The following is a 24,362-nucleotide window of genomic DNA, read 5'->3' as shown; positions in this document are numbered from 1 at the left end:
TGGTAATGCACAGCCTGTGCCCTTCACACACCAAACACTCTGACCGTACCCAAATAAAGGAAACAGCTGCAAGCATTTGCAGGTCAGGAAATTGTGTGCATCATCATGTCCAGAGGGAGCAGAGATGAGCTGTGGAGCGGCCTGACCTACTCCAGCAATGGTCTCCAAGTTTCCATCTCTGCATATGCACAATAATTTTTCTCACCAGATCACAGGGGGCCTGGGTTGAACATCACCTTTCACCCTCACGCAGACATCGGAGTCCCCTGTAGAGGCTTGCCTGTGCTCTGAGCTCCTCCGTAGCCCGCCGGCACCACTTTTGCTCTGGGTCAGGCTCAGCCCGTCAGCGCAAGGCACATGTGCCGTCCCTTCAGTAGTGCTCCACGTGCAAAGTCCAACCAAGGGGGAGCCGTGACCACTGGGATAGGGAGGACAGGCACAGCACCTGCGCATGGCCTGATTCTTCTGTAGGTCTTCACCAGCAATGGCAACGAGGCCTCTTGCAAGCATTGACCTGAGGAAGAAACACAACCACCATCAACAAGATCGCTTCAGCCTTACGCAGCATGACAAGGGAGCCAAGTATTTCAGGTGAAGGAAGAATGTCTTTCATCTACCAGCAGAGCTTGGGGAGCCAAAATCACCCTTTCTGAATGTGCTTTGTGTTTTTGCCACTTCAGCTCCCTCGGGGCCATCAGGCACAGCATAAATAGTCGCCTCGTCTCCCAGCCACTCCATTCCCTGCTGCAGCCTTGCTCTCCTCTGTGAAGCCGGTAAGTCTGCGTTCTCTTTGCCTTCTGTCTGCTCACTGGTCAGAATGCCTCCTGAGGAGGGGGCTGCATTCATTTCTCCTGCCTTATCCTCCACAAATGGTCCGGGACAGCCAAACCATGCCTGTCTGTGTTGGTGGAGGGCAGCTGGGGATCGTGGCTTTTTAAATTCCCATCCCCAGCCAACCCAGATACAAACACACAACCGCTCAGCAGCCACGGCAGGGCCTTCAGCTCTTGCCTCGTTATACCAGAGCGCCTTGAGCGGCAGATCGAGCCCTCAGCTCACTCTTGCCTCCATGTTGCAGAGTCACCTCCGTCCTCCGCCAGACATGTCGTGCTACAGCCCGTGCCAGACAGTCGCCTGCGGCCCAGCCCCGCTTGCCAACAGCTGCAACGAGCCGTGTGTCCTTCGTTGTGCCGACTCCAGTGTAGCCATCCAGCCCCCACCCGTGGTGGTGACACTGCCGGGCCCAATCCTCAGCTCCTTCCCTCAAAGCACAGCCGTGGGATCCACAGCGTCGGCTGCCGTGGGGAGCTCTCTCAGCGCTGGCAGTGTGCCCGTCGGTGCTAGGGGATCCCTGGGGCTGGGGGGCTTTGGGTGGTCAGGGCTGGGTCGTGGGCTCTGTGGCACTCTGGGACGTGGCAATGTCTTCTGCTAAAGCCCGTGGATCAACTGCCTGTGCATGAGCACCGCGGCTCTTGAAGGCAGCCCTGGAGCCAGCCCTGACAGCATGGCCACGGTCTGCAGAGGAGCCCAATTCCCACCAACTTCTCCTGCTCATCGCCCGCCCTCTTTCCCCTGCTTATTCTCCTTGGTCTTCCGCTTTCACTGAGCTTTACAGAACGTCCAAATGGAGTTGCTGAAGCTCTCAGCTGTAGCCTGTCCCTCTCCTTTTCTCATTAAAGACAATGTGCATCAGCTTTGGAAACAAGTCTCTATTCATTCTCCCTCCTTGCCCAGCCCCTGCCAGCCTAGTATGCAGCAGCCTTCATCCCCTTGCAAAACTCTGGGGGACTCTGTACTTCTGGCCTTTGATAGTGCAGAGACTTCCATTCCTGGCAGGGGAGAAAAGATCATTTCACACTGAGAGCTCTCTGGGAAGGATGATCATTGCTCACTGGCACCGATCAGAAGCCACGCAGCCAACTGTGAAGGGGGATGGCATTTTCTGTGGAACGTTCCTGGACTGCTTTAACTGCTGCAGGGACAGGAGATCTTCCTGGGTTGGTAAGAACCCATGCAATCTTGGGCTACGTAGGTAGGAAATGCTTTTCTACCAAGCCACAAAGTCAACTCAAGCCATGCCAACCATTCGCAAGACAGGCAGTTTCCCATCTCGTTTTTCCTCAAGGAATGTCACCCGTTCTCAAGACAGTCAGCTTTCCAGCTCCTTCTCCACAAGGGCCCAAGCCAGCTGTCCAATCACACACCGAAAGCTGGAAGTGGAGGCATGAAACAGGCAAACTCTCCAGCTCTGCATTTTAGGAGAGGGAAAGACACTGTGTCCATTTACCATCTCCCTCCACAAAGGGGACAGTTTGACCAAGGAAGAAACGCCTGAGCTCGACAAAGCTTGTTGGAGGTCAGGCTGGATGGGGCTCTGAACACCCCACTGAGCTTTAGGTGTTCCCGTTGACTGCAGTGGACTTGGACTAGATGACCTTTAAAGGTCCCTTCCAACTCCAAGTGATCAATGATTCCACGATTCTGTGAAAAATTACAGGCCTGACTGCAGCTGCGAGGGCAGTGGCCTACCTATATTTGCCAGGGATAACGAGGCAAGGAAACTGTTGAGTACTCCAGTTGCAAATGATGGGAAAAGCTCTTTCCCATGGAGTGGCTCTGCCTGGCCCCAGGCACTTACCCATCCCTCAGCCACAACCAAACACTGGTATGCAATAGACTCTCTGAACTGAAACAAGGGCATGGGGAGAGAACAGTGCAGTGCAAAGACAAGTTATAAGAAGTAACTGAATGTATTTAGAGGCACTCACTAAACAAAGGCCTGAGAACAGCAAAAGCACGCAGCCTAGCTTTCTGTTCCGATACAGCAATTTGAGAAGTGGTTTCCAGATTGCTGAAAATACTGTCCAATTTTTGGAACATTTGATACATTGTTTCCAGTCAACATAATTACATTGTCTATGTGGGGATGGTTTTGATTGAGCAGGACTGTGATCGGCTGCAAGTGGATTTGAGCAAGCCAGTATACCAAGAGGCTACTTGAACTGACCCTTTGCAGGTAAGACCGACCATTCTCACATCATCAAGCCCATGGAGCTGGAAGACAAAGACACGAAGCCGAATCAAGCCTTTATAGTCCAAGGGGAAGTTGTAGTTAGCGACCTACTTCATGCCTCTTGAACACACATAAATGGATGGGGCCAAGTGGGATCCATTCAAGGTTACTGAAAGTAGGGCTAGAATTGCTCGCTAGACACTCCACACTTTTCACACCTCTCCTGGTTAACTGGGAGGGCCCAGTTCATTGCAGGTTAGGCAATGGTATACCATCAACTAATTGGTGAAGGAGAAGGATGCGGGGAATTACAGGCTCCTCAGACTGACCTTGGTACAAGGGAAGGTCACTGAGCACATGACAATCCCGTGATCACACCCAGCTAGCACGCCTTCCTACGCAAGGCAGCTCCTGCTTCACTAGACACAGCACCTCCTTGGATAAGAAGGCCAACATGGTGAGCTAGGAAAAGGCTGTGGATGTTGTTTTGCCAGACTTCAGCAAAGCATCTGATAATGATATGGGGGAGGCAAGCATGATAGACAAAGAAAGGAGAGCAACACGCCACGAGAACAGAAGTCAACCATGCTCTAGCCACTTTCCTTCATAAATTTTCGCAGTGAGATGGGAATATGGGCATCAGGGTCTGTCTCTGCCATTCTCCTTTGACTGCCCTTTTGCCAAAAGAGAGCATGACAGCATTTCAAGTCATTGCCAAGTGGTCGAGCAAGAGGCTAATGGCTGTGACAACTCAGAAGCTGCATTTCTGCACAAACAAGGACATCAGGTTGTGCCTAGAGCCCTTAGCATGTCTCAGCTCCTTTCCCTCAACGTCCCCGATGCCAACATACGTATGGATGATTCAGAATGAAGTGGAGCAGAGGCACCTTACCGTGGCTCAGCACCTCTTGGTCAGTCACAGGGGGCCTGCGAGGGCCACCTGGCAATTAATAGGCACTACCTGTGTCTCTTTGTCTTTTAGCAAGGGAAGGGAAGACAGGTTCTCAGGGTGCATGTCTGGAAAAACAAGCGACTATGGAAAGGGCCCGAGGCCAATGTGGTCTGGCAAGGGAATGCTGAAGCTGACCCACCTGGCAGTGGCACGCTTCCAGGCCTGACTCAGCAGCCTCCGTCCTTTAACAGGGCCACGTGGTGATCCAGCCTCTCCCCAGGCATGCAATGAGTTAATCCAGTTTGGTAATGCACAGCCCGTGCCCTTCACACACCAAACACTCTGACCATACCCAAATAAAGGAAACAGCTGAAAACCTTTGCAGGTCAGGAAATTGTGTGCATCATCATGGCCAGAGGGAGCAGAGGTGAGCTGTGGAGTGGCCTGACCCAATCCAGCAATGGTCTCCAAGTTTCCATCTCTGCATATGCACAATAATTTTTCTCACCAGATCACAGGGGGCCTGGGTTGAACATCACCTTTCACCCTCACGCAGACATCGGAGTCCCCTGTAGAGGCTTGCCTGTGCTCTGAGCTCCTCCGTAGCCCACCGGCACCACTTTTGCTCTGGGTCAGGCTCAGCCCGTCCTCACAAGGTACATGTGCCATCCCTTCAGCAGTGCTCCACGTGCAAAGACCTACCAAGGGGGAGCCATGACCACTGGGATAGGGAGGACATGCACAGCACCTGTGCATGGCCTGATTCTTCTGCAGGTCTTCACCAGCAATGGCAACGAGGCCTCTTGCAAGCATTGACCTGAGGAAGAAACACAACCACCATCAACAAGATCGCTTCAGCCTTACGCAGCATGACAACGGAGCCAAGCATTTGAGGTGAAGGAAGAATGTCTTTCATCTACCAGCAGAGCTTGAGGAGCAAAAATCACCCATTCTGAATGTGCTTTGTGTTTTTGCCACTTCAGCTCCCTCGGGGCCATCAGGCACAGCATAAATAGTCGCCTCGTCTCCCAGCCACTCCATTCCCTGCTGCAGCCTTGCTCTCTTCTGTGAAGCCGGTAAGTCTGCGTTCTCTTTGCCTTCTGTCTGCTCACTGGTCAGAATGCCTCCTGAGGAGGGGGCTGCATTCATTTCTCCTGCCTTATCCTCCACAAATGGTACAGGACAGCCAAACCGTGCCTGTCTGTGTTGGTGGAGGGCAGATAGGGAGCACGGCGTTTTAAATTCCCATCCCCAGCCAACCCAGATACAAACACACAACCGCTCAGCAGCTACGGCAGGGCCTTCAGCTCTTGGCTCGTTATACCAGAGCACCTTGAGCAGCAGATCGAGCCCTCAGCTCACTCTTGCCTCCATGTTGCAGAGTCACCTCCGTCCTCCGCCAGACATGTCGTGCTACAGCCCGTGCCAGACAGTCGCCTGCGGCCCAGCCCCGCTTGCCAACAGCTGCAACGAGCCGTGTGTCCTTCGCTGTGCCGACTCCAGTGTAGCCATCCAGCCCCCACCCGTGGTGGTGACACTGCCGGGCCCAATCCTCAGCTCCTTCCCTCAGAGCACAGCCGTGGGATCCACAGCGTCGGCTGCCGTGGGGAGCTCTCTCAGCGCTGGCAGTGTGCCCGTCGGTGCTAGGGGATCCCTGGGGCTGGGGGGCTTTGGGTGGTCAGGGCTGGGTCGTGGGCTCTGTGGCACTCTGGGACGTGGCAATTTCTTCTGCTAAAGCCCGTGGATCAGCTGCCCACGCATGAGCACCGCGGCTCTTGAAGGCAGCCCTGGAGCCAGCCCTGAAAGCATGGCCACGGTCTGCAGAGGAGCCCAGTTCCCACCAACTTCTCCTGCTCATCGCCCGCCCTCTTTCCCCTGCTTATTTTCTGTGGACTTCCACTTTTACTGAGCTTTACAGAACGTCTAAAGGGCGTTGCTGAAGCTCTCAGCTGTAGCCTGTCCCTCTCCTTTTCTCATTAAAGACATTGAGCATCAGCTTTGGAAACAAGTCTCCTTTCATTCTCCCTTCCTGCCCAGCCCCTGCCAGCCCGGTGTCCAATGGCCTTCATACCCTTGCAAAACTCTGGGGGACTCCATACTTCCGGGCTTTGATAGTGCAGAGTCTTCCATTCCTGGTGGGGGAGAAAAGATTATTTCACTCTGAGAGCTCTCTGGGAAGGATGATCATTGCTCACTGGCACCGATCAGAAGCCACGCAGCCAAGTGTGAAGGGGGATGGCATTTTCTGCGGAACGTTCCTGTACTGCTTTAACTGCTGCAGGGACAGGAGATCTTCCTGGGTTGGTAAGAACCCAAGTAGTCTTGGGCTACATAGGTAGGAAATGCTTTTCTATCAAGCCACAAAGTCAACTCAAGCCATAACATCCATTTGCAAGACAGGCAGTTTCCCAGCTCCATTTTCCTCAAGGAATGTCACCCGTTCTCAAGACAGTCAGCTTTCCAGCTCCTTCTCCACAAGGGCCCAAGCCAGCTGTGCCATCACACATGGAAAGCCGGGAGTGGAGGCATGAAACAGGCAAACTCTCCAGCTCTCCATTTTAGGAGAGGGAAAGACACTGTGTCCATTTACCGTCTCCTCCACAAAGGGGACAGTTTGACCAAGGAAGAAACGCCTGAGCTCGACAAAGCTTGTTAGACGTCAGGCTGGATGGGGCTCTGAACACCCCACTGAGCTTTAGGTGTTCCCGTTGACTGCAGTGGACTTGGACTAGATGACCTTTAAAGGTCCCTTCCAACTCCAACGGATCAATGATTCCACGATTCTGTGAAAAATTACAGGCCTGACTGCAGCTGCGAGGGCAGTGGCCTACCTATATTTGCCAGGGATAACGAGGCAAGGAAACTGTTGAGTACTCCAGTTGCAAACGATGGGAAAAGCTCTTTCCCATGGAGTGGCTCTGCCTGGCCCCAGGCACGTACCCATCCCTCAGCCACAACCAAACACTGGTATGCAATAGACTCTCTGAACTGAAACAAGGGCATAGGGAGAGAACAGTGCAGTGCAAAGACAAGTTATAAGAAGTAACTGAATGTATTTAGAGGCACTCACTAAACAAAGGCCTGAGAACAGCAAAAGCACACAGCCTAGCTTTCTGTTCCGATACAGCGATTTGAGAAGTGGTTTCCAGATTGCTGAAAATACTGTCCAATTTTTGGAACATTTGATACATTGTTTCCAGTCAACATAATTACATTGTCTATGTGGGGATGGTTTTGATTGAGCAGGACTGTGATCGGCTGCAAGTGGATTTGAGCAAGCCAGTATACCAAGAGGCTACTTGAACTGACCCTTTGCAGGTAAGACCGACCATTCTCACATCATCAAGCCCATGGAGCTGGAAGACAAATACACGAAGCCAAATCAAGCCTTTAATAGTCCAAGGGGAAGATGTAGTTAGCGACCTACTTCATGCCTCTTGAACACACATAAATGGATGGGGCCAAGTGGGATCCATTCAAGGTTACTGAAAGTAGGGCTAGAATTGCTCGCTAGACACTCCACACTTTTCACACCTCTCCTGGTTAACTGGGAGGGCCCAGTTCATTGCAGGTTAGGCAATGGTATACCATCAACTAATTGGTGAAGGAGAAGGATGCGGGGAATTACAGGCTCCTCAGACTGACCTTGGTACAAGGGAAGGTCACTGAGCACATGACAATCCCGTGATCACACCCAGCTAGCACGCCTTCCTACGCAAGGCAGCTCCTGCTTCACTAGACACAGCACCTCCTTGGATAAGAAGGCCAACATGGTGAGCTAGGAAAAGGCTGTGGATGTTGTTTTGCCAGACTTCAGCAAAGCATCTGATAATGATACGGGGGAGGCAAGCATGATAGACAAAGAAAGGAGAGCAACACGCCACGAGAACAGAAGTCAACCATGCTCTAGCCACTTTCCTTCATGAATATTCGCAGTGAGATGGGAATATGGGCATCAGGGTCTGTCTCTGCCATCCTCCTTTGACTGCCCTTTTGCCAAGGGAGAGCATGACAGCATTTCAAGTCATTGCCAAGTGGTCGAGCAAGAGGCTAATGGCTGTGACAACTCAGAAGCTGCATTTCTGCACAAACAATGATGTCAGGTTGTGCCTAGAGCCCTTAGCATGTCTCAGCTCTTTTCCCTCAACGTCCCCGATGCCAACATACGGATGGGTGACTCAGAGTGAGGTGGAGCAGGGGCTCCTTACGGTGGCTCAGCACCTCTTGGTCAGTCACAGGGGGCCTGCGAGGGCCACCTGGCAATTAATAGGCACTACCTGTGTCTCTTTGTCTTTTAGCAAGGGAAGGGAAGACAGGTTCTCAGGGTGCATGTCTGGAAAAACAAGCGACTATGGAAAGGGCCCGAGGCCAATGTGGTCTGGCAAGGGAATGCTGAAGCTGACCCACCTGGCAGTGGCACGCTTCCAGGCCTGACTCAGCAGCCTCCGTCCTTTAACAGGGCCACGTGGTGATCCAGCCTCTCCCCAGGCATGCAATGAGTTAATCCAGTTTGGTAATGCACAGCCCGTGCCCTTCACACACCAAACACTCTGACCATACCCAAATAAAGGAAACAGCTGAAAACCTTTGCAGGTCAGGAAATTGTGTGCATCATCATGGCCAGAGGGAGCAGAGGTGAGCTGTGGAGTGGCCTGACCCAATCCAGCAATGGTCTCCAAGTTTCCATCTCTGCATATGCACAATAATTTTTCTCACCAGATCACAGGGGGCCTGGGTTGAACATCACCTTTCACCCTCACGCAGACATCGGAGTCCCCTGTAGAGGCTTGCCTGTGCTCTGAGCTCCTCCGTAGCCCGCCGGCACCACTTTTGCTCTGGGTCAGGCTCAGCCCGTCCTCACAAGGTACATGTGCCATCCCTTCAGCAGTGCTCCACGTGCAAAGACCTACCAAGGGGGAGCCATGACCACTAGGATAGGGAGGACATGCACAGCACCTGTGCATGGCCTGATTCTTCTGCAGGTCTTCACCAGCAATGGCAACGAGGCCTCTTGCAAGCATTGACCTGAGGAAGAAACACAACCACCATCAACAAGATCGCTTCAGCCTTACGCAGCATGACAACGGAGCCAAGCATTTGAGGTGAAGGAAGAATGTCTTTCATCTACCAGCAGAGCTTGAGGAGCCAAAATCACCCTTTCTGAATGTGCTTTGTGTTTTTGCCACTTCAGCTCCCTCGGGGCCATCAGGCACAGCATAAATAGTCGCCTCGTCTCCCAGCCACTCCATTCCCTGCTGCAGCCTTGCTCTCCTCTGTGAAGCCGGTAAGTCTGCGTTCTCTTTGCCTTCTGTCTGCTCACTGGTCAGAATGCCTCCTGAGGAGGGGGCTGCATTCATTTCTCCTGCCTTATCCTCCACAAATGGTACAAGACAGCCAAACCGTGCCTGTCTGTGTTGGTGGAGGGCAGATAGGGAGCACGGCGTTTTAAATTCCCATCCCCAGCCAACCCAGATACAAACACACAACCGCTCAGCAGCTACGGCAGGGCCTTCAGCTCTTGGCTCGTTATACCAGAGCACCTTGAGCAGCAGATCGAGCCCTCAGCTCACTCTTGCCTCCATGTTGCAGAGTCACCTCCGTCCTCCGCCAGACATGTCGTGCTACAGCCCGTGCCAGACAGTCGCCTGCGGCCCAGCCCCGCTTGCCAACAGCTGCAACGAGCCGTGTGTCCTTCGTTGTGCCGACTCCAGTGTAGCCATCCAGCCCCCACCCGTGGTGGTGACGCTGCCGGGCCCAATCCTCAGCTCCTTCCCTCAGAGCACAGCCGTGGGATCCACAGCGTCGGCTGCCGTGGGGAGCTCTCTCAGCGCTGGCAGTGTGCCCGTCGGTGCTAGGGGATCCCTGGGGCTGGGGGGCTTTGGGTGGTCAGGGCTGGGTCGTGGGCTCTGTGGTACTCTGGGACATGGCAATGTCTTCTGCTAAAGCCCGTGGATCAGCTGCCCACGCATGAGCACCGCGGCTCTTGAAGGCAGCCCTGGAGCCAGCCCTGACAGCATGGTCACGGTCTGCAGAGGAGCCCAGTTCCCACCAACTTCTCCTGCTCATCGCCCGCCCTCTTTCCCCTGCTTATTTTCTGTGGACTTCCACTTTCACTGAGCTTTACAGAACGCCCAAAGGGCGTTGCTGAAGCTCTCAGCTGTAGCCTGTCCCTCTCCTTTTCTCATTAAAGACATTGAGCATCAGCTTTGGAAACAAGTCTCATTTCATTCTCCCTTCCTGCCCAGCCCCTGCCAGCCCGGTGTCCAATGGCCTTCATACCCTTGCAAAACTCTGGGGGACTCCATACTTCCGGGCTTTGATAGTGCAGAGTCTTCCATTCCTGGTGGGGGAGAAAAGATTATTTCACTCTGAGAGCTCTCTGGGAAGGATGATCATTGCTCACTGGCACCAATCAGAAGCCACACAGCCAAGTGTGAAGGGGGATGGCATTTTCTGTGGAACGTTCCTGTACTGCTTTAACTGCTGCAGGGACAGGAGATCTTCCTGGGTTGGTAAGAACCCATGCAATCTTGGGCTACATAGGTAGGAAATGCTTTTCTATCAAGCCACAAAGTCAACTCAAGCCATAACATCCATTTGCAAGACAGGCAGTTTCCCAGCTCCATTTTCCTCAAGGAATGTCACCCGTTCTCAAGACAGTCAGCTTTCCAGCTCCTTCTCCACAAGGGCCCAAGCCAGCTGTGCCATCACACATGGAAAGCCGGGAGTGGAGGCATGAAACAGGCAAACTCTCCAGCTCTCCATTTTAGGAGAGGGAAAGACACTGTGTCCATTTACCGTCTCCTCCACAAAGGGGACAGTTTGACCAAGGAAGAAACGCCTGAGCTCGACAAAGCTTGTTAGACGTCTGGCTGGATGGGGCTCTGAACACCCCACTGAGCTTTAGGTGTCCCCGTTGACTGCAGTGGACTTGGACTAGATGACCTTTAAAGGTCCCTTCCAACTCCAACGGATCAATGATTCCACGATTCTGTGAAAAATTACAGGCCTGACTGCAGCTCCGAGGGCAGTGGCCTACCTATATTTGCCAGGGATAACGAGGCAAGGAAACTGTTGAGTACTCCAGTTGCAAACGATGGGAAAAGCTCTTTCCCATGGAGTGGCTCTGCCTGGCCCCAGGCACGCACCCATCCCTCAGCCACAACCAAACACTGGTATGCAATAGACTCTCTGAACTGAAACAAGGCCATGGGGAGAGCACAGTGCAGTGCAAAGACAAGTTATAGGAAGTAACTGAATGTATTTAGAGGCACTCACTAAACAAAGGCCTGAGAACAGCAAAAGCACACAGCCTAGCTTTCTGTTCCGATACAGCGATTTGAGAAGTGGTTTCCAGATTGCTGAAAATACTGTCCAATTTTTGGAACATTTCATACATTGTTTCCAGTCAACATAATTACATTGTCTATGTGGGGATGGTTTTGATGGAGCAGGACTGTGATCGGCTGCAAGTGGATTTGAGCAAGCCAGTATACCAATAGGCTACTTGAACTGACCCTGTTAGGAGTTAATGAGGAAGTCTGGCAACGACCAATCCCAACTAGGACACAGTGCCGAGGGGAGTCAATCGGGGATCCGTTGCGTTTGGTTAGCACTATAAGAATGTTCACCTTGATGTGGGGGTGTGGGTTTTTTCCTTTGCCTCTCATAATAAAGTAGGAAGACAGATATCACAGTATTAGTGTCGGTCTGTTATTCTGTCCACGTATCCATGTGCTTTGGTACCTGTCTCCTCGTCCATTCACCCTGGTTGTCGTCGCTGGCAGCGACACGTCTGCAGATTTTCAAATGGAATGTTTGCAGTTGCAATCAAATATTCATATAAGCAATTTGATCATGTCTCTACAGCAGTCTGTGCATGTAAGACTGATCATTCTCTCTTCATCAAGCCCGTGGACCTGGAAGACAAAGACATGAAGCCAAATCAAGCCTTTATAATCCAAGGGGAAGTAGTTAGTGACCTACTTCATGCCGCTTGAAAACACATAAATGGATGGGGCCAAGTTGGATCCATTCAAGGTTACTGAAAGTAAGGGTGGAATTGCTCGCTAGCCACTCTACACTTTTCACACCTCTCCTGGTTAACTGGAAGGGCCCGGTTTATTGCAACTTAGGCAATGGTATACCATCAACTAATTAATGAAGGAGAAGGATGCAGGGAAATACAGGCTCCTCAGTCTGACCTTGGTACAAGGGAAGGTCACTGAGCACGTTGTCTTGAGTGCCATCACACAGCACGTCCAGGACAAACCCATGATCACACCCAGTCAGCACGCCTTCCTACGCAAGGCAGCTCCTGCTTCACTAGACACAGCACCTCCTTAGATAAGAAGGCCAACATGGTGAGCTAGGAAAAGGCTGTGGACATTGTTTTGATAGACATCAGCAAAGCATCTGGTACTGAAAAAGGCGGGATATTAGTTTGCTAGATAAAGAAAGGAGAGTAACGCAGCACGGGAACAGAATTCAAACATTCTCTAGCCACCTTCCTTAATAAATATTCTGAGTGAGATTGGACACGGAAACAGGGCCTGTCTCTGCCATCCTCCTTTGAATGCTCTTTCGGCAAGGGGGAGCGTGACAGCATTTCAAGTCATTGCCAAGTGGTCGAGCAAGAGGCTAATGGCTGTGACAACACAGAAGCTGCAATTCTGCACAAACAAGGACATCAGGTTGTGCCTAGAGCCGTTAGCATGTCTCAGCACTTTTCCCTCAACGTCCCTGATGCCAGTGCGCGGATGGATGATTCAGAATGAAGTGGAGCAGAGGCACCTTACGGTGGCTCAGCACCTCCTCGTCAGTCACAGGGGGCCTGCGAGGGCTACCTGGCAATTAAAAGGCACTACCTGCATCTCTGTATCTTTTGCCAAGAGAAAGGAAGCCAATTCTCGGGGCGCACATCTGGAAAAACAAGCAACTAGGGAAAGGGCCCAAGGCAAATGTGGTCTGGCAAGGGAATGCTGAAGCTGACCCACCTGGCAGCGGCACGCTTCCAGGCCTGACTCAGCAGCCTCGATCATTCACCAGGGCCTCCAGGTGCTCCAGCCTCTCCCCAGGCATGAAATGAGTCAATTCAGTTTGGTAAGTCACAGCCCATGACCTTCCCACACCAAACACTCTGACCGTACCCAAATAAAGGAAACAGCTGAAAGCATTTGCAGGTCAGGAAATTGTGTGCATCATCATGTCCAGAGGGAGCAGAGATGAGCCGCGAAGCGGCCTGACCCACTCCAGCAATGGTCTCCAAGTTTCCATCTCTGCATACGCACAATAATTTTTCTCCTGGATCACAGGGGGCCTGAATTGAACATCACCTTCCGCCCTCACGCAGACATCGGAGTCCCCTGTAGAGGCTTGCCTGTGCTCTGAGCTCCTCCGTAGCCCACCGCCACCACTTTTGCTCTGGGTCAGGCTCAGCCCGGCAGCGCAAGGCACGTGTGCCGTCCCTTCAGCAGTGCTCCACGTGCAAAGTCCTACCAAGTAGGAGCCGTGACCTCTGGGATCAGGAGGACATGCACAGCACCTGTGCATGTCCTGATTCTTCTGTAGGTCTTCACCAGCAATGGCAACGAGGCCTCTTGTGAGCATGGGCCTGAGGAAGAAAAACAACCGCCATCAACAAGATCGCTTCAGCCTTACGCAGCATGACAACGGAGCCAAGCATTTGAGGTGAAGGAAGAATGTCTTTCATCTACTAGCAGAGCTTGAGGAGCCAAAATCACCCATTCTGAATGGGCTTTGTGTTTTTGCCACTTCAGCTCCCCTGGGGCCATCAGGCACAGCATAAATAGTTGCCTCGTCTCCCAGCCACTCCATTCCCTGCTGCAGCCTTGCTCTCCTCTGTGAAGCCGGTAAGTCTGCATTCTCTTTGCCTTCTGTCTGCTCACCGGTCAGAATGCCTCCTGAGGAGGGGGCTGCATTCATTTCTCCTGCCTTGTCCTCCACAAATGGTACAGGACAGCCATACCATGCCTGTCTGTGTTGGTGGAGGGCAGCTGGGGAGCACGGCGTTTTAAATTCCCATCCCCAGCCAACCCAGATACAAACACACAACTGCTCAGCAGATACGGCAGGGCCTTCAGCTCTTGGCTCGTTATACCAGAGCGCCTTGAGCGGCAGATCAAGCCCTCAGCTCACTCTTGCCTCCATGTTGCAGAGTCACCTCCGTCCTCCGCCAGACATGTCGTGCTACAGCCCGTGCCAGACAGTCGCCTGCGGCCCAGCCCCGCTTGCCAACAGCTGCAACGAGCCGTGTGTCCTTCGCTGTGCCGACTCCAGCGTAGCCATCCAGCCCCCACCCGTGGTGGTGACACTGCCGGGCCCAATCCTCAGCTCCTTCCCTCAGAGCACAGCCGTGGGATCCACAGCGTCGGCTGCCGTGGGGAGCTCTCTCAGCGCTGGCAGTGTGCCCGTCGGTGCTAGGGGATCCCTGGGGCTGGGGGGCTTTGGGTGGTCAGGGCTGGGTCGTGGGCTCTGTGGTACTCTGGGACGTGGCAATGTCTTCTGCTAATGCCCGTGGATCAGCTGCCCACGCATGAGCACCGCGGCTCTTGAAGGCAGCCCTGGAGCCAGCCCTGACAGCATGGCCACGGTCTGCAGAGGAGCCCAGTTCCCACCAACTTCTCCTGCTCATCGCCCTCTATTTTCCCCTGCTTATTCTCCGTGGTCTTCCGCTTTCACTGAGCTTTACTGAACGTCTAAAGGGCGTTGCTGAAGCTCTCAGCTGTAGCCTGTCCCTCTCCTTTTCTCATTAAAGACTTTGAGCATCAGCTTTGGAAACAAGTCTCCTTTCATTCTCCCTCCTTGCCCAGACCCTGCCAGCCCAGTATGCAGCAGTCTTCATCCCCTTGCAAAACTCTGGGGGACTCTGTACTTCTGGCCTTTGATAGTGCAGAGTCTTCCATTCCTGGAGGGGAAGAAAAGATCATTTCACACTGATAGTTCTCTGGGAAGGATAATCATTGCTCACTGGCACCGATCAGAAGCCACGCAGCCAAGTGTGAAGGGGGATGGCATTTTCTGCGGAACGTTCCTGGACTGCTTTAACTGCTGAAGGGACAGGAGATCTTCCTGGGTTGGTAAGAACCCATGTAGTCTTGGGTTACGTAGGTAGGAAATGCTTTTCTATCAAGCCACAAAGTCCACTCAAGCCGTGCCAAACATTCGCAAGACAGGCAGTTTACCATCTCATTTTTCCTCAAGAAATGTCACCCGTTCTCAAGACAGTCAGCTTTCCAGCTCCTTCTCCACAAGGGCCCAAGCCAGCTGTCCAATCACACATGGAAAGCCGGGAGTGGAGGCATGATACAGGCAAACTCTCCAGCTCTCCATTTTAGGAGAGGGAAAGACAGTGTGTCCATTTACCATCTCCTCCACAAAGGGGACAGTTTGACCAAGGAAGAAACGCCTGAGCTCAACAAAGCTTGTTGGAGGTCAGGCTGGATGGGGCTCTGAACACCCCACTGAGCTTTAGGTGTCCCCGTTGACTGCAGTGGACTTGGACTAGATGACCTTTAAAGGTCCCTTCCTACTCCAACGGATCAATGATTCCACGATTCTGTGAAAAATTACAGGCCTGACTGTAGCTGCGAGGGCAGTGGCCTACCTATATTTGCCAGGGATAACGAGGCAAGGAAACTGTTGAGTACTCCAGTTGCAAACGATGGGAAAAGCACTTTCCCATGGAGTGGCTCTGCCTGGCCCCAGGCACGCACCCATCCCTCAGCCACAACCAAACACTGGTATGCAATAGACTCTCTGAACTGAAACAAGGGCATGGGGAGACCACAGTGCAGTGCAAATACAAGTTATAGGAAGTAACTGAATGCATTTAGAGGCACTCACTAAACAAAGGCCTGAGAACAGCAAAAGCACGCAGCCTAGCTTTATGTTCTGATACAGCAATTTGAGAAGTGGTTTCCAGATTGCTGAAAATACTGTCCAATTTTTGGAACATTTCATACATTGTTTCCAGTCAACATAATTACATAGTCTATGTGGGGATAGTTTTGATGGAGCAGGACTGTGATCGGCTGCAAGTGGATTTGAGCAAGCCATTATACCAATAGGCTACTTCAACTGACCCTGTTAGGAGTTAATGTGGAAGTCTGGCAATGACCAATCCCAACTAGGACAGTGCAGAGGGGAGTCAGTCAGGGATCCGTTGTGTTTGGTTAGCACTATAAGAATGTTCACCTTGATGTGGGGGTGTGGGTTTTTTCCTTTGCCCCTCATAATAAAGCAGGAAGACAGATATCACAGTATTAGTGTCGGTCTGTTATTCTGTCCACGTATCCATGTGCTTTGGTAGCTGTCTCCTCATCCATTCACTCTGGTTGTCGTCGCTGGCAGCGACACGTCTGCAGATTTTCAAATGGAATGTTTGCAGTTGCAATCAAATATTCAAATAAACAATTTGATCATGTCTCTACAGCAGTCTGTGCATGTAAGACTGATCATTCTCTCTTCATCAAGCCCGTGGACCTGGAAGACAAAGACATGAAGCCAAATCAAGCCTTTATAATCCAAGGGGAAATAGTTATTGACCAACTTCATGCCGCTTGAAAACACATAAATGGATGGGACCAAGTGGGATCCATTCAAGGTTACTGAAAGTAAGAGTGGAATTGCTCGCTAGCCACTCAACACTTTTCACAACTCTCATGGTGAACTAGGAGGGCCCGGTTTACTGCAGCTTAGGCAATGGGATGATATCAACTAATTGGTGAAGGAGAAGGATGCGGGGAATGACAGGCTCCTCAGACTGACCTTGGTACGAGGGAAGGTCACTGAGCACGTCGTCTTGAGTGCCATCACACAGCACGTCCAGGACAAACCCATGATCACACCCAGTCAGCACGCCTTCCTACGCAAGGCAGCTCCTGCTTCACTAGACACAGCACCTCCTTGGATAAGAAGGCCAACATGGTGAGCTAGGAAAAGGCTGTGGACATTGTTTTGATAGACATCAGCAAAGCATCTGATACTGATAAAGGCGGGAGATTAGTTTGCTAGATAAAGAAAGGAGAGTAACGCAGCACGGGAACAGAAGTCAAACATTCTCTAGCCACCTTCCTTAATAAATATTATGAGTGAGATTGGACACAGGGAATCAGGGCCTGTCTCTGCCATCCTCCTTTGAATGCTCTTTCGGCAAGGGGGAGCGAGACAGCATTTCAAGTCATTGCCAAGTGGTCGAGCAAGAGGTTAATGGCTCTGACAACAGAGAAGCTGCATTTCTGCACAAAAAATGACGCCAAGTTGTGCCTAGAGCCCTTAGCATGTCTCAGCGCTTTTCCCACAACATCCCTGATGCCAGTGTGCGGATGGCTGATTCAGAATGAAGTGGAGCAGAGGCTCCTTACAGTGGCTCAGCACCTCCTGGTCAGTCACAGGGGGCCTGCGAGGGCCACCTGGTAATTAAAAGGCACTACCTGTGTATCTGTGTCTTTTGCCAAGAGAAAGGAAGCCAGGTTCTAGGGGCGCACATCTGGAAAAACAAGCAACTAGGGAAAGGGCCCAAGGCAAATGTGGTCTGGCGAGGGAATGCTGAAGCAGACCCACTTGGTGGTGGCCCGCTTCCAGGCCTGACTCAGCAGCCTCCATCCTTCACCAGGGCCGCCTGGTGCTCCAGCCTCTCCCCAGGCATGCAATGAGTCAGTCCAACTTGGTAATGCACAGCCCGTGACCTTCCCACACCAAACACTCTGACCGTAACCAAATAAAGGAAACAGCTGCAAGCCTTTGCAGGTCAGGAAATTGTGTGCATCATCATGTCCAGAGGGAGCAGAGATGAGCCGTGCAGCGGCCTGACCCACTCCAGCAATGGTCTCCAAGTTTCCATCTCTGCATACGCACAATGACTTTTCTCCCAGATCACAGGGGGCCTGAATTGAACATCACCTTCCGCCCTCCCGCAGACATCGAAGTCCCCTGTAGAGGCTTGCCTGTGCTCTGAGCTCCTCCGTGGTCCGCCGGCACCACTTTTGCTCTGGGTCAGGCTCAGCCCATCCTCACAAGGTACATGTGCTGTCCCTTCAGCAGTGCTCCACGTGCAAAGTCCTACCAAGTAGGAGCCGTGACCTCTGGGTTCAGGAGGACATGCACAGCACCTGCCCACAGCCTGATTCTTCTGTAGGTCTTCACCAGCAATGGCAACGAGGCCTCTTGCAAGCATGGGCCTGAGGAAGAAACACAACCACCATCAACCTGATCACTTCAGCCTTACGCAGCATGACAACGGAGCCAAGCATTTGAGGTGAAGGAAGAATGTCTTTCATGAACCATCAGATCTTGGGAAGCCAAAATCACCCTTTCTGAATGCGCTTTGTGTTTTTGCCACTTCAGCTCCCTCAGGGCCATCTGGCGCAGCATAAATAGTTGCTTCGTCTCCCAGCCACTCTATTCCCTGCTGCAGCCTTGCTCTCATCTGTGAAGCCGGTAAGTCTGCGTTCTCTTTGCCTTCTGTCTGCTCACTGGTCAGAATGCCTCCTGAGGAGGGGGCTGCATTCATTTCTCCTGCCTTGTCCTCCACAAATGGTACAGGACAGCCAAACCTTGCTTGTCTGTATCTGGGGAGGGCAGCTGGGGATCGTGGCTTTTTAAATTCCCATCCCCAGCCGACACAGATACACACACACACCTGCTCAGCAGCCCCGGCAGGGCCTTCAGCTCTTGGCTCGTTATACCAGAGCGCCTTGAGCGGCAGATCGAGCCCTCAGCTCACTCTTGCCTCCATCTCGCAGAGTCACCTCCGTCCTCCGCCAGACATGTCGTGCTACAGCCCGTGCCAGACAGTCGCCTGCGGCCCAGCCCCGCTTGCCAACAGCTGCAACGAGCCGTGTGTCCTTCGTTGTGCCGACTCCAGCGTAGCCATCCAGCCCCCACCCGTGGTGGTGACGCTGCCAGGCCCAATCCTCAGCTCCTTCCCTCAGAGCACAGCCGTGGGATCCACAGCGTCGGCTGCCGTGGGGAGCTCTCTCAGCGCTGGCAGTGTGCCCGTCGGTGCTAGGGGATCCCTGGGGCTGGGGGGCTTTGGGTGGTCAGGGCTGGGTCGTGGGCTCTGTGGTACTCTGGGACATGGCAATGTCTTCTGCTAAAGCCCGTGGATCAGCTGCCTGCGCATGAGCACCGCGGCTCTTGAAGGCAGCCCTGGACCCAGGCCTGATGGCATGGCCACAGTCTGCAGAGGAGCCCAGTTCCCAAAAATTTCTCCTGCTCGTCGCCCGCCCTCTTTCCCCTGCTTATTCTCCGTGGTCTTCCGCTTTCACTGAGCTTTACAGAACGTCCAAAGGGCGTTGCTGAAGCTCTCAGCTGTAGCCTGTCCCTATCCTTTTCTCATTAAAGACATTGTGCATCAGCTTTGGAAACAAGTCTCTTTTCATTCTCCCTCCTTGCCCAGCCCCTGCCAGCCCGGTGTCCAATGGCCTTCATACCCTTGCAAAACTCTCGGGGACTCCGTACTTCCAGGCTTTGATAGTGCAGAGTCTTCCATTCCTGGTGGGGGAGAAAAGATTATTTCACTCTGAGAGTTCTCTGGAAAGGATGATCATTGCTCACTGGCACCGATCAGAAGCCACGGAGCCAAGTGTGAAGGGGGATGTCATTTTCTGCAGAACGTTCCTGGGTTGCTTTAACTGCTGCAGGGACAGGAGATCTTCCTGGGTTGGTAAGAACCCATGCAATCTTGGGCTACGTAGGTAGGAAATGCTTTTCTATCAAGCCACAAAGTCAACTCAAGCCATGCCAACCATTCGCAAGACAGGCAGTTTCCCATCTCGTTTTTCCTCAACAAATGTCACCCGTTCTCAAGACAGTCAGCTTTCCAGCTCCTTCTCCACAAGGGCCCAAGCTGGCCCAAGCCAGCTGTGCCATCACACATGGAAAGCCAGGAGTGGAGGCATGAAACAGGCAAACTCTCCAGCTCTCCATTTTAGGAGAGGGAAAGACACCGTGTCCATTTACCATCTACTCCACAAAGGGGACAGTTTGACCAAGGAAGAAATGCCTGAGCTCGACAAAGCTTGTTGGAGGTCAGGCTGGATGGGGCTCTGAACACCCCACTGAGCTTTAGGTGTCCCCTTTGACTGCAGTGGACTTGGACTAGATGACCTTTAAAGGTCCCTTCCTACTCCAACGGATCAATGATTCCACGATTCTGTGAAAAATTACAGGCCTGACTGCAGCTGCGAGGGCAGTGGCCTACCTATATTTGCCAGGGATAACGAGGCAAGGAAACTGCTGAGTACTCCAGTTGCAAACGATGGGAAAAGCTCTTTCCCATGGAGTGGCTCTGCCTGGCCCCAGGCACGCACCCATCCCTCAGCCACAACCAAACACTGCTATGCAATAGACTCTGTCTGAACTGAAACAAGGGCATGGGGAGAGCACAGTGCAGTGCAAATACAAGTTATAGGAAGTAACTGAATGTATTTAGAGGCACTCACTAAACAAAGGCCTGAGAACAGCAAAAGCACGCAGCCTAGCTTTATGTTCTGATACAGCAATTTGAGAAGTGGTTTCCAGATTGCTGAAAATACTGTCCAATTTTTGGAACATTTCATACATTGTTTCCAGTCAACATAATTACATTGTCTATGTGGGGATGGTTTTGATGGAGCAGGACTGTGATCGGCTGCAAGTGGAGTTGAGCGAGCCAGTATACCAATAGGCTACTTCAACTGACCCTGTTAGGAGTTAATGAGGAAGTCTGGCAACGACCAATCCCAACTAGGACAGTGCAGAGGGGAGTCAGTCGGGGATCCGTTGCATTTGGTTAGCACTATAAGAATGTTCACCTTGATGTGGGGGTGTGGGTTTTTTCCTTTGCCGCACATAATAAAGCAGGAAGACAGATATCACAGTATTAGTGTCAGTCTGTTATTCTGTCCACGTATCCATGTGCTTTGGTAGCTGTCTCCTCATCCATTCACTCTGGTTGTCGTCGCTGGCAGCGACACGTCTGCAGATTTTCAAATGGAATGTTTGCAGTTGCAATCAAATATTCATATAAACAATTTGATCATGTCTCTACAGCAGTCTGTGCATGTAAGACTGATCATTCTCTCTTCATCAAGCCCGTGGACCTGGAAGACAAAGACAGGAAGCCAAATCAAGCCTTTATAATCCAAGGGGAAGTAGTTAGCGACCTACTTCATGCCGCTTGAACACACATAAATGGATGGGGCCAAGTGGGATCCATTCAAGGTTACTGAAAGTAGGGCTAGAATTGCTCGCTAGCCACTCCACACTTGTCACAACTCTCCTGGTTAACTGGAAGGGCCCGGTTTATTGCAGCTTAGGCAATGGGATGCCATCAACTAATTGGTGAAGGAGAAGGATGCGGGGAATTACAGGCTCCTCAGACTGACCTTGGTACGAGGGAAGGTCACTGAGCACGTCGTCTTGAGTGCCATCACACAGCACGTCCAGGACAAACCCATGATCACACCCAGTCAGCACGCCTTCCTACGCAAGGCAGCTCCTGCTTCACTAGACACAGCACCTCCTTGGATAAGAAGGCCAACATGGTGAGCTAGGAAAAGGCTGTGGACATTGTTTTGATAGACATCAGCAAAGCATCTGATACTGAAAAAGGCGGGATATTAGTTTGCTAGATAAAGAAAGGAGAGTAACGCAGCACGGGAACAGAAGTCAAACATTCTCTAGCCACCTTCCTTAATAAATATTATGAGTGAGATTGGACACAGGGAATCAGGGCCTGCCTCTGCCATCCTCCTTTGACTACTCTTTCGGCAAGGGGAACGAGACAGCATTTCAAGTCATTGCCAAGTGGTCGAGCAAGAGGTTAATGGCTCTGACAACAGAGAAGCTGCATTTCTGCACAAAAATTGACGCCAGGTTGTGCCTAGAGCCCTTAGCATGTCTCAGCGCTTTTGCCACAACATCCCTGATGCCAGTGTGCGGATGGCTGACTCAGAATGAAGTGGAGCAGAGGCTCCTTACAGTGGCTCAGCTCCTCCTCGTCAGTCACAGGGGGCCTGCGAGGGCCACCTGGTAATTAAAAGGCACTACCTGAGTATCTGTGTCTTTTGCCAAGAGAAAGGAAGCCAGGTTCTAGGGGCGCACATCTGGAAAAACAAGCAACTAGGGAAAGGGCCCAAGGCAAATGTGGTCTGGCAAGGGAATGCTGAAGCTGACCCACCTGGCAGCGGCACGCTTCCAGGCCTGACTCAGCAGCCTCCATCCTTCACCAGGGCCTCCAGGTGCTCCATCCTCTCCCCAGGCATTCAATGAGTTAATCCAGTTTGGTAATGCACAGCCCGTGACCTTCCCACACAAAACACTCTGACCGTACCCAAATAAAGGAAACAGCTGCAAGCCTTTGCAGGTCAGGAAACTCTATGCATCATCATGTCCAGAGGGAGCAGAGATGAGCCGCGAAGCGGCCTGACCCACTCCAGCAATGGTCTCCAAGTTTCCATCTCTGCATACGCACAATAATTTTTCTCCTGGATCACAGGGGGCCTGAATTGAACATCACCTTCTGCCCTCACACAGACATCCGAGTCCCCTGTAGAGGCTTGCCTGTGCTCTGAGCTCCTCCGTAGCCCACCGGCACCACTTTTGCTCTGGGTCAGGCTCAGCCCGTCAGCGCAAGGCACGTGTGCCATCCCTTCAGCAGTGCTCCACGTGCAAAGTCCTACCAAGTAGGAGCCGTGACCTCTGGGTTCAGGAGGACATGCACAGCACCTGTGCATGGCCTGATTCTTCTGTAGGTCTTCACCAGCAATGGCAACGAGGCCTCTTGCGAGCATGGGCCTGAGGAAGAAATAAACCGCCATCAACAAGATCGCTTCAAGCCTTACGCAGCATGACAACGGAGCCAAGCATTTGAGGTGAAGGAAGAATGTCTTTCATCTACCAGCAGAGCTTGGGGAGCAAAAATCACCCTTTCTGATTGCGCTTTGTGTTTTTGCCACTTCAGCTCCCTCGGGGCCATCAGGCACAGCATAAATAGTCGCCTCGTCTCCCAGCCACTCCATTCCCTGCTGCAGCCTTGCTCTCCTCTGTGAAGCCGGTAAGTCTGCGTTCTCTTTGCCTTCTGTCTGCTCTCTGGTCAGAATGCCTCCCAAGGAGGGGGCTGCATTCATTTCTCCTGCCTTGTCCTCCACAAATGGTCCGGGACAGCCAAACCGTGCCTGTCTGTGTTGGTGGAGGGCAGCTGGGGATCGTGGCTTTTTAAATTCCCATCCCCAGCCGACACAGATACACACACACACCTGCTCAGCAGCTACCGCAGGGCCTTCAGCTCTTGGCTCGTTATACCAGAGCGCCTTGAGCGGCAGATCGAGCCCTCAGCTCACTCTTGTCTCCATCTCTCAGAGTCACCTCCGTCCTCCGCCAGACATGTCATGCTACAGCCCGTGCCAGACAGTCGCCTGCGGCCCAGCCCCGCTTGCCAACAGCTGCAACGAGCCGTGTGTCCTTCGTTGTGCCGACTCCAGTGTAGCCATCCAGCCCCCACCCGTGGTGGTGACACTGCCGGGCCCAATCCTCAGCTCCTTCCCTCAGAGCACAGCCGTGGGATCCACAGCGTCGGCTGCCGTGGGGAGCTCTCTCAGCGCTGGCAGTGTGCCCGTCGGTGCTAGGGGATCCCTGGGGCTGGGGGGCTTTGGGTGGTCAGGGCTGGGTCGTGGGCTCTGTGGTACTCTGGGACATGGCAATGTCTTCTGCTAAAGCCCGTGGATCAGCTGCCTGCGCATGAGCACCGCGGCTCTTGAAGGCAGCCCTGGACCCAGGCCTGATGGCATGGCCACGGTCTGTAGAGGAGCCCAGTTCCCAAAAATTTCTCCTGCTCATCGCCCGCCCTCTTTCCCCTGCTTATTCTCCATGGTCTTCCGCTTTCACTGAGCTTTACAGAACATCCAAATGGAGTTGCTGAAGCTCTCAGTTGTAGCCTGTCCCTCTCCTTTTCTCATTAAAGACATTGAGCATCAGCTTTGGAAACAAGTCTCCTTTCATTCTCCCTCCTTGCCCAGACCCTGCCAGCCCAGTGTCCAATGGCCTTCACACCCTTGCAAAACTCTGGGGGACTCTGTACTTCTGGCCTTTGATAGTGCAGAGTCTTCCATTCCTGGAGGGGGAGAAAAGATCATTTCACGCTGAGAGTTCTTTGGGAAGGATGATCATTGCTCACTGGCACCAATCAGAAGCCACACAGCCAAGTGTGAAGGGGGATGGCATTTTCTGCGGAACGTTCCTGGACTGCTTTAACTGCTGCAGGGATAGGAGATCTTCCTGGGTTGGTAAGAACCCATGTAGTCTTGGGTTACGTAGGTAGGAAATGCTTTTCTATCAAGCCACAAAGTCAACTCAAGCCATGCCAACCATTCGCAAGACAGGCAGTTTACCATCTCGTTTTTCCTCAAGGAATGTCACCCGTTCTCAAGACAGTCAGCTTTCCAGCTCCTTCTC

At 52.5% G+C, this 24,362-nt stretch overlaps 6 protein-coding genes across 6 annotated transcripts; all 6 read left to right on the top strand.

Annotated features, from left to right (window-relative positions):
• Positions 1–455: 455 nt before the first annotated feature.
• On the top strand, positions 456–2,982 carry LOC146759931 (beta-keratin-related protein). Its single transcript, XM_085554991.1, has 3 exons — positions 456–591; positions 681–773; positions 1,079–2,982. The coding sequence occupies exon 3, from the start codon at positions 1,103–1,105 to the stop codon at positions 1,430–1,432; it is 330 nt and encodes a 109-aa protein (XP_085411117.1). The 5' UTR covers positions 456–591; positions 681–773; positions 1,079–1,102; the 3' UTR covers positions 1,433–2,982.
• A 1,012-nt stretch (positions 2,983–3,994) lies between these two features.
• On the top strand, positions 3,995–5,748 carry LOC146759930 (beta-keratin-related protein-like). Its single transcript, XM_085554990.1, has 2 exons — positions 3,995–4,981; positions 5,287–5,748. Exon 2 carries the CDS (start codon positions 5,311–5,313, stop codon positions 5,638–5,640), a length of 330 nt encoding a protein of 109 aa, XP_085411116.1. The 5' UTR covers positions 3,995–4,981; positions 5,287–5,310; the 3' UTR covers positions 5,641–5,748.
• Positions 5,749–9,051: 3,303 nt separating this feature from the next.
• On the top strand, positions 9,052–10,056 carry LOC146759929 (beta-keratin-related protein-like). The gene is made up of 2 exons (XM_085554989.1): positions 9,052–9,189; positions 9,495–10,056. Exon 2 carries the CDS (start codon positions 9,519–9,521, stop codon positions 9,846–9,848), a length of 330 nt encoding a protein of 109 aa, XP_085411115.1. The 5' UTR covers positions 9,052–9,189; positions 9,495–9,518; the 3' UTR covers positions 9,849–10,056.
• A 445-nt stretch (positions 10,057–10,501) lies between these two features.
• On the top strand, positions 10,502–15,894 carry LOC146759928 (beta-keratin-related protein). The gene is made up of 2 exons (XM_085554988.1): positions 10,502–13,777; positions 14,083–15,894. The coding sequence occupies exon 2, from the start codon at positions 14,107–14,109 to the stop codon at positions 14,434–14,436; it is 330 nt and encodes a 109-aa protein (XP_085411114.1). The 5' UTR covers positions 10,502–13,777; positions 14,083–14,106; the 3' UTR covers positions 14,437–15,894.
• A 2,084-nt stretch (positions 15,895–17,978) lies between these two features.
• On the top strand, positions 17,979–19,245 carry LOC107315654 (beta-keratin-related protein-like). The gene is made up of 2 exons (XM_085553869.1): positions 17,979–18,365; positions 18,671–19,245. Exon 2 carries the CDS (start codon positions 18,695–18,697, stop codon positions 19,022–19,024), a length of 330 nt encoding a protein of 109 aa, XP_085409995.1. The 5' UTR covers positions 17,979–18,365; positions 18,671–18,694; the 3' UTR covers positions 19,025–19,245.
• Positions 19,246–22,829: 3,584 nt separating this feature from the next.
• LOC146759927 (beta-keratin-related protein-like) lies at positions 22,830–23,730 on the top strand. The gene is made up of 2 exons (XM_085553867.1): positions 22,830–22,965; positions 23,271–23,730. Exon 2 carries the CDS (start codon positions 23,295–23,297, stop codon positions 23,622–23,624), a length of 330 nt encoding a protein of 109 aa, XP_085409993.1. The 5' UTR covers positions 22,830–22,965; positions 23,271–23,294; the 3' UTR covers positions 23,625–23,730.
• Positions 23,731–24,362: the final 632 nt, after the last annotated feature.

This window comes from Coturnix japonica, chromosome 8 (assembly GCF_054131305.1).
Source record: "Coturnix japonica strain WE chromosome 8, WE-NBRP24, whole genome shotgun sequence".
Classification (NCBI taxonomy): domain Eukaryota; kingdom Metazoa; phylum Chordata; class Aves; order Galliformes; family Phasianidae; genus Coturnix; species Coturnix japonica.
The sequence above is the reverse complement of the archived record's forward strand: the minus strand, read 5'-3'. Positions and strand labels throughout refer to the sequence as shown.

What these genes read in the sequence shown, in the direction of transcription:
- LOC146759931 (XM_085554991.1), top strand. Translation starts at nt 1,103, where the DNA reads ATGTCGTGCTACAGCCCGTGCCAGACAGTCGCCTGCGGCCCAGCCCCG.
- LOC107315654 (XM_085553869.1), top strand. Translation starts at nt 18,695, where the DNA reads ATGTCGTGCTACAGCCCGTGCCAGACAGTCGCCTGCGGCCCAGCCCCG.
- LOC146759930 (XM_085554990.1), top strand. Translation starts at nt 5,311, where the DNA reads ATGTCGTGCTACAGCCCGTGCCAGACAGTCGCCTGCGGCCCAGCCCCG.
- LOC146759927 (XM_085553867.1), top strand. Translation starts at nt 23,295, where the DNA reads ATGTCATGCTACAGCCCGTGCCAGACAGTCGCCTGCGGCCCAGCCCCG.
- LOC146759929 (XM_085554989.1), top strand. Translation starts at nt 9,519, where the DNA reads ATGTCGTGCTACAGCCCGTGCCAGACAGTCGCCTGCGGCCCAGCCCCG.
- LOC146759928 (XM_085554988.1), top strand. Translation starts at nt 14,107, where the DNA reads ATGTCGTGCTACAGCCCGTGCCAGACAGTCGCCTGCGGCCCAGCCCCG.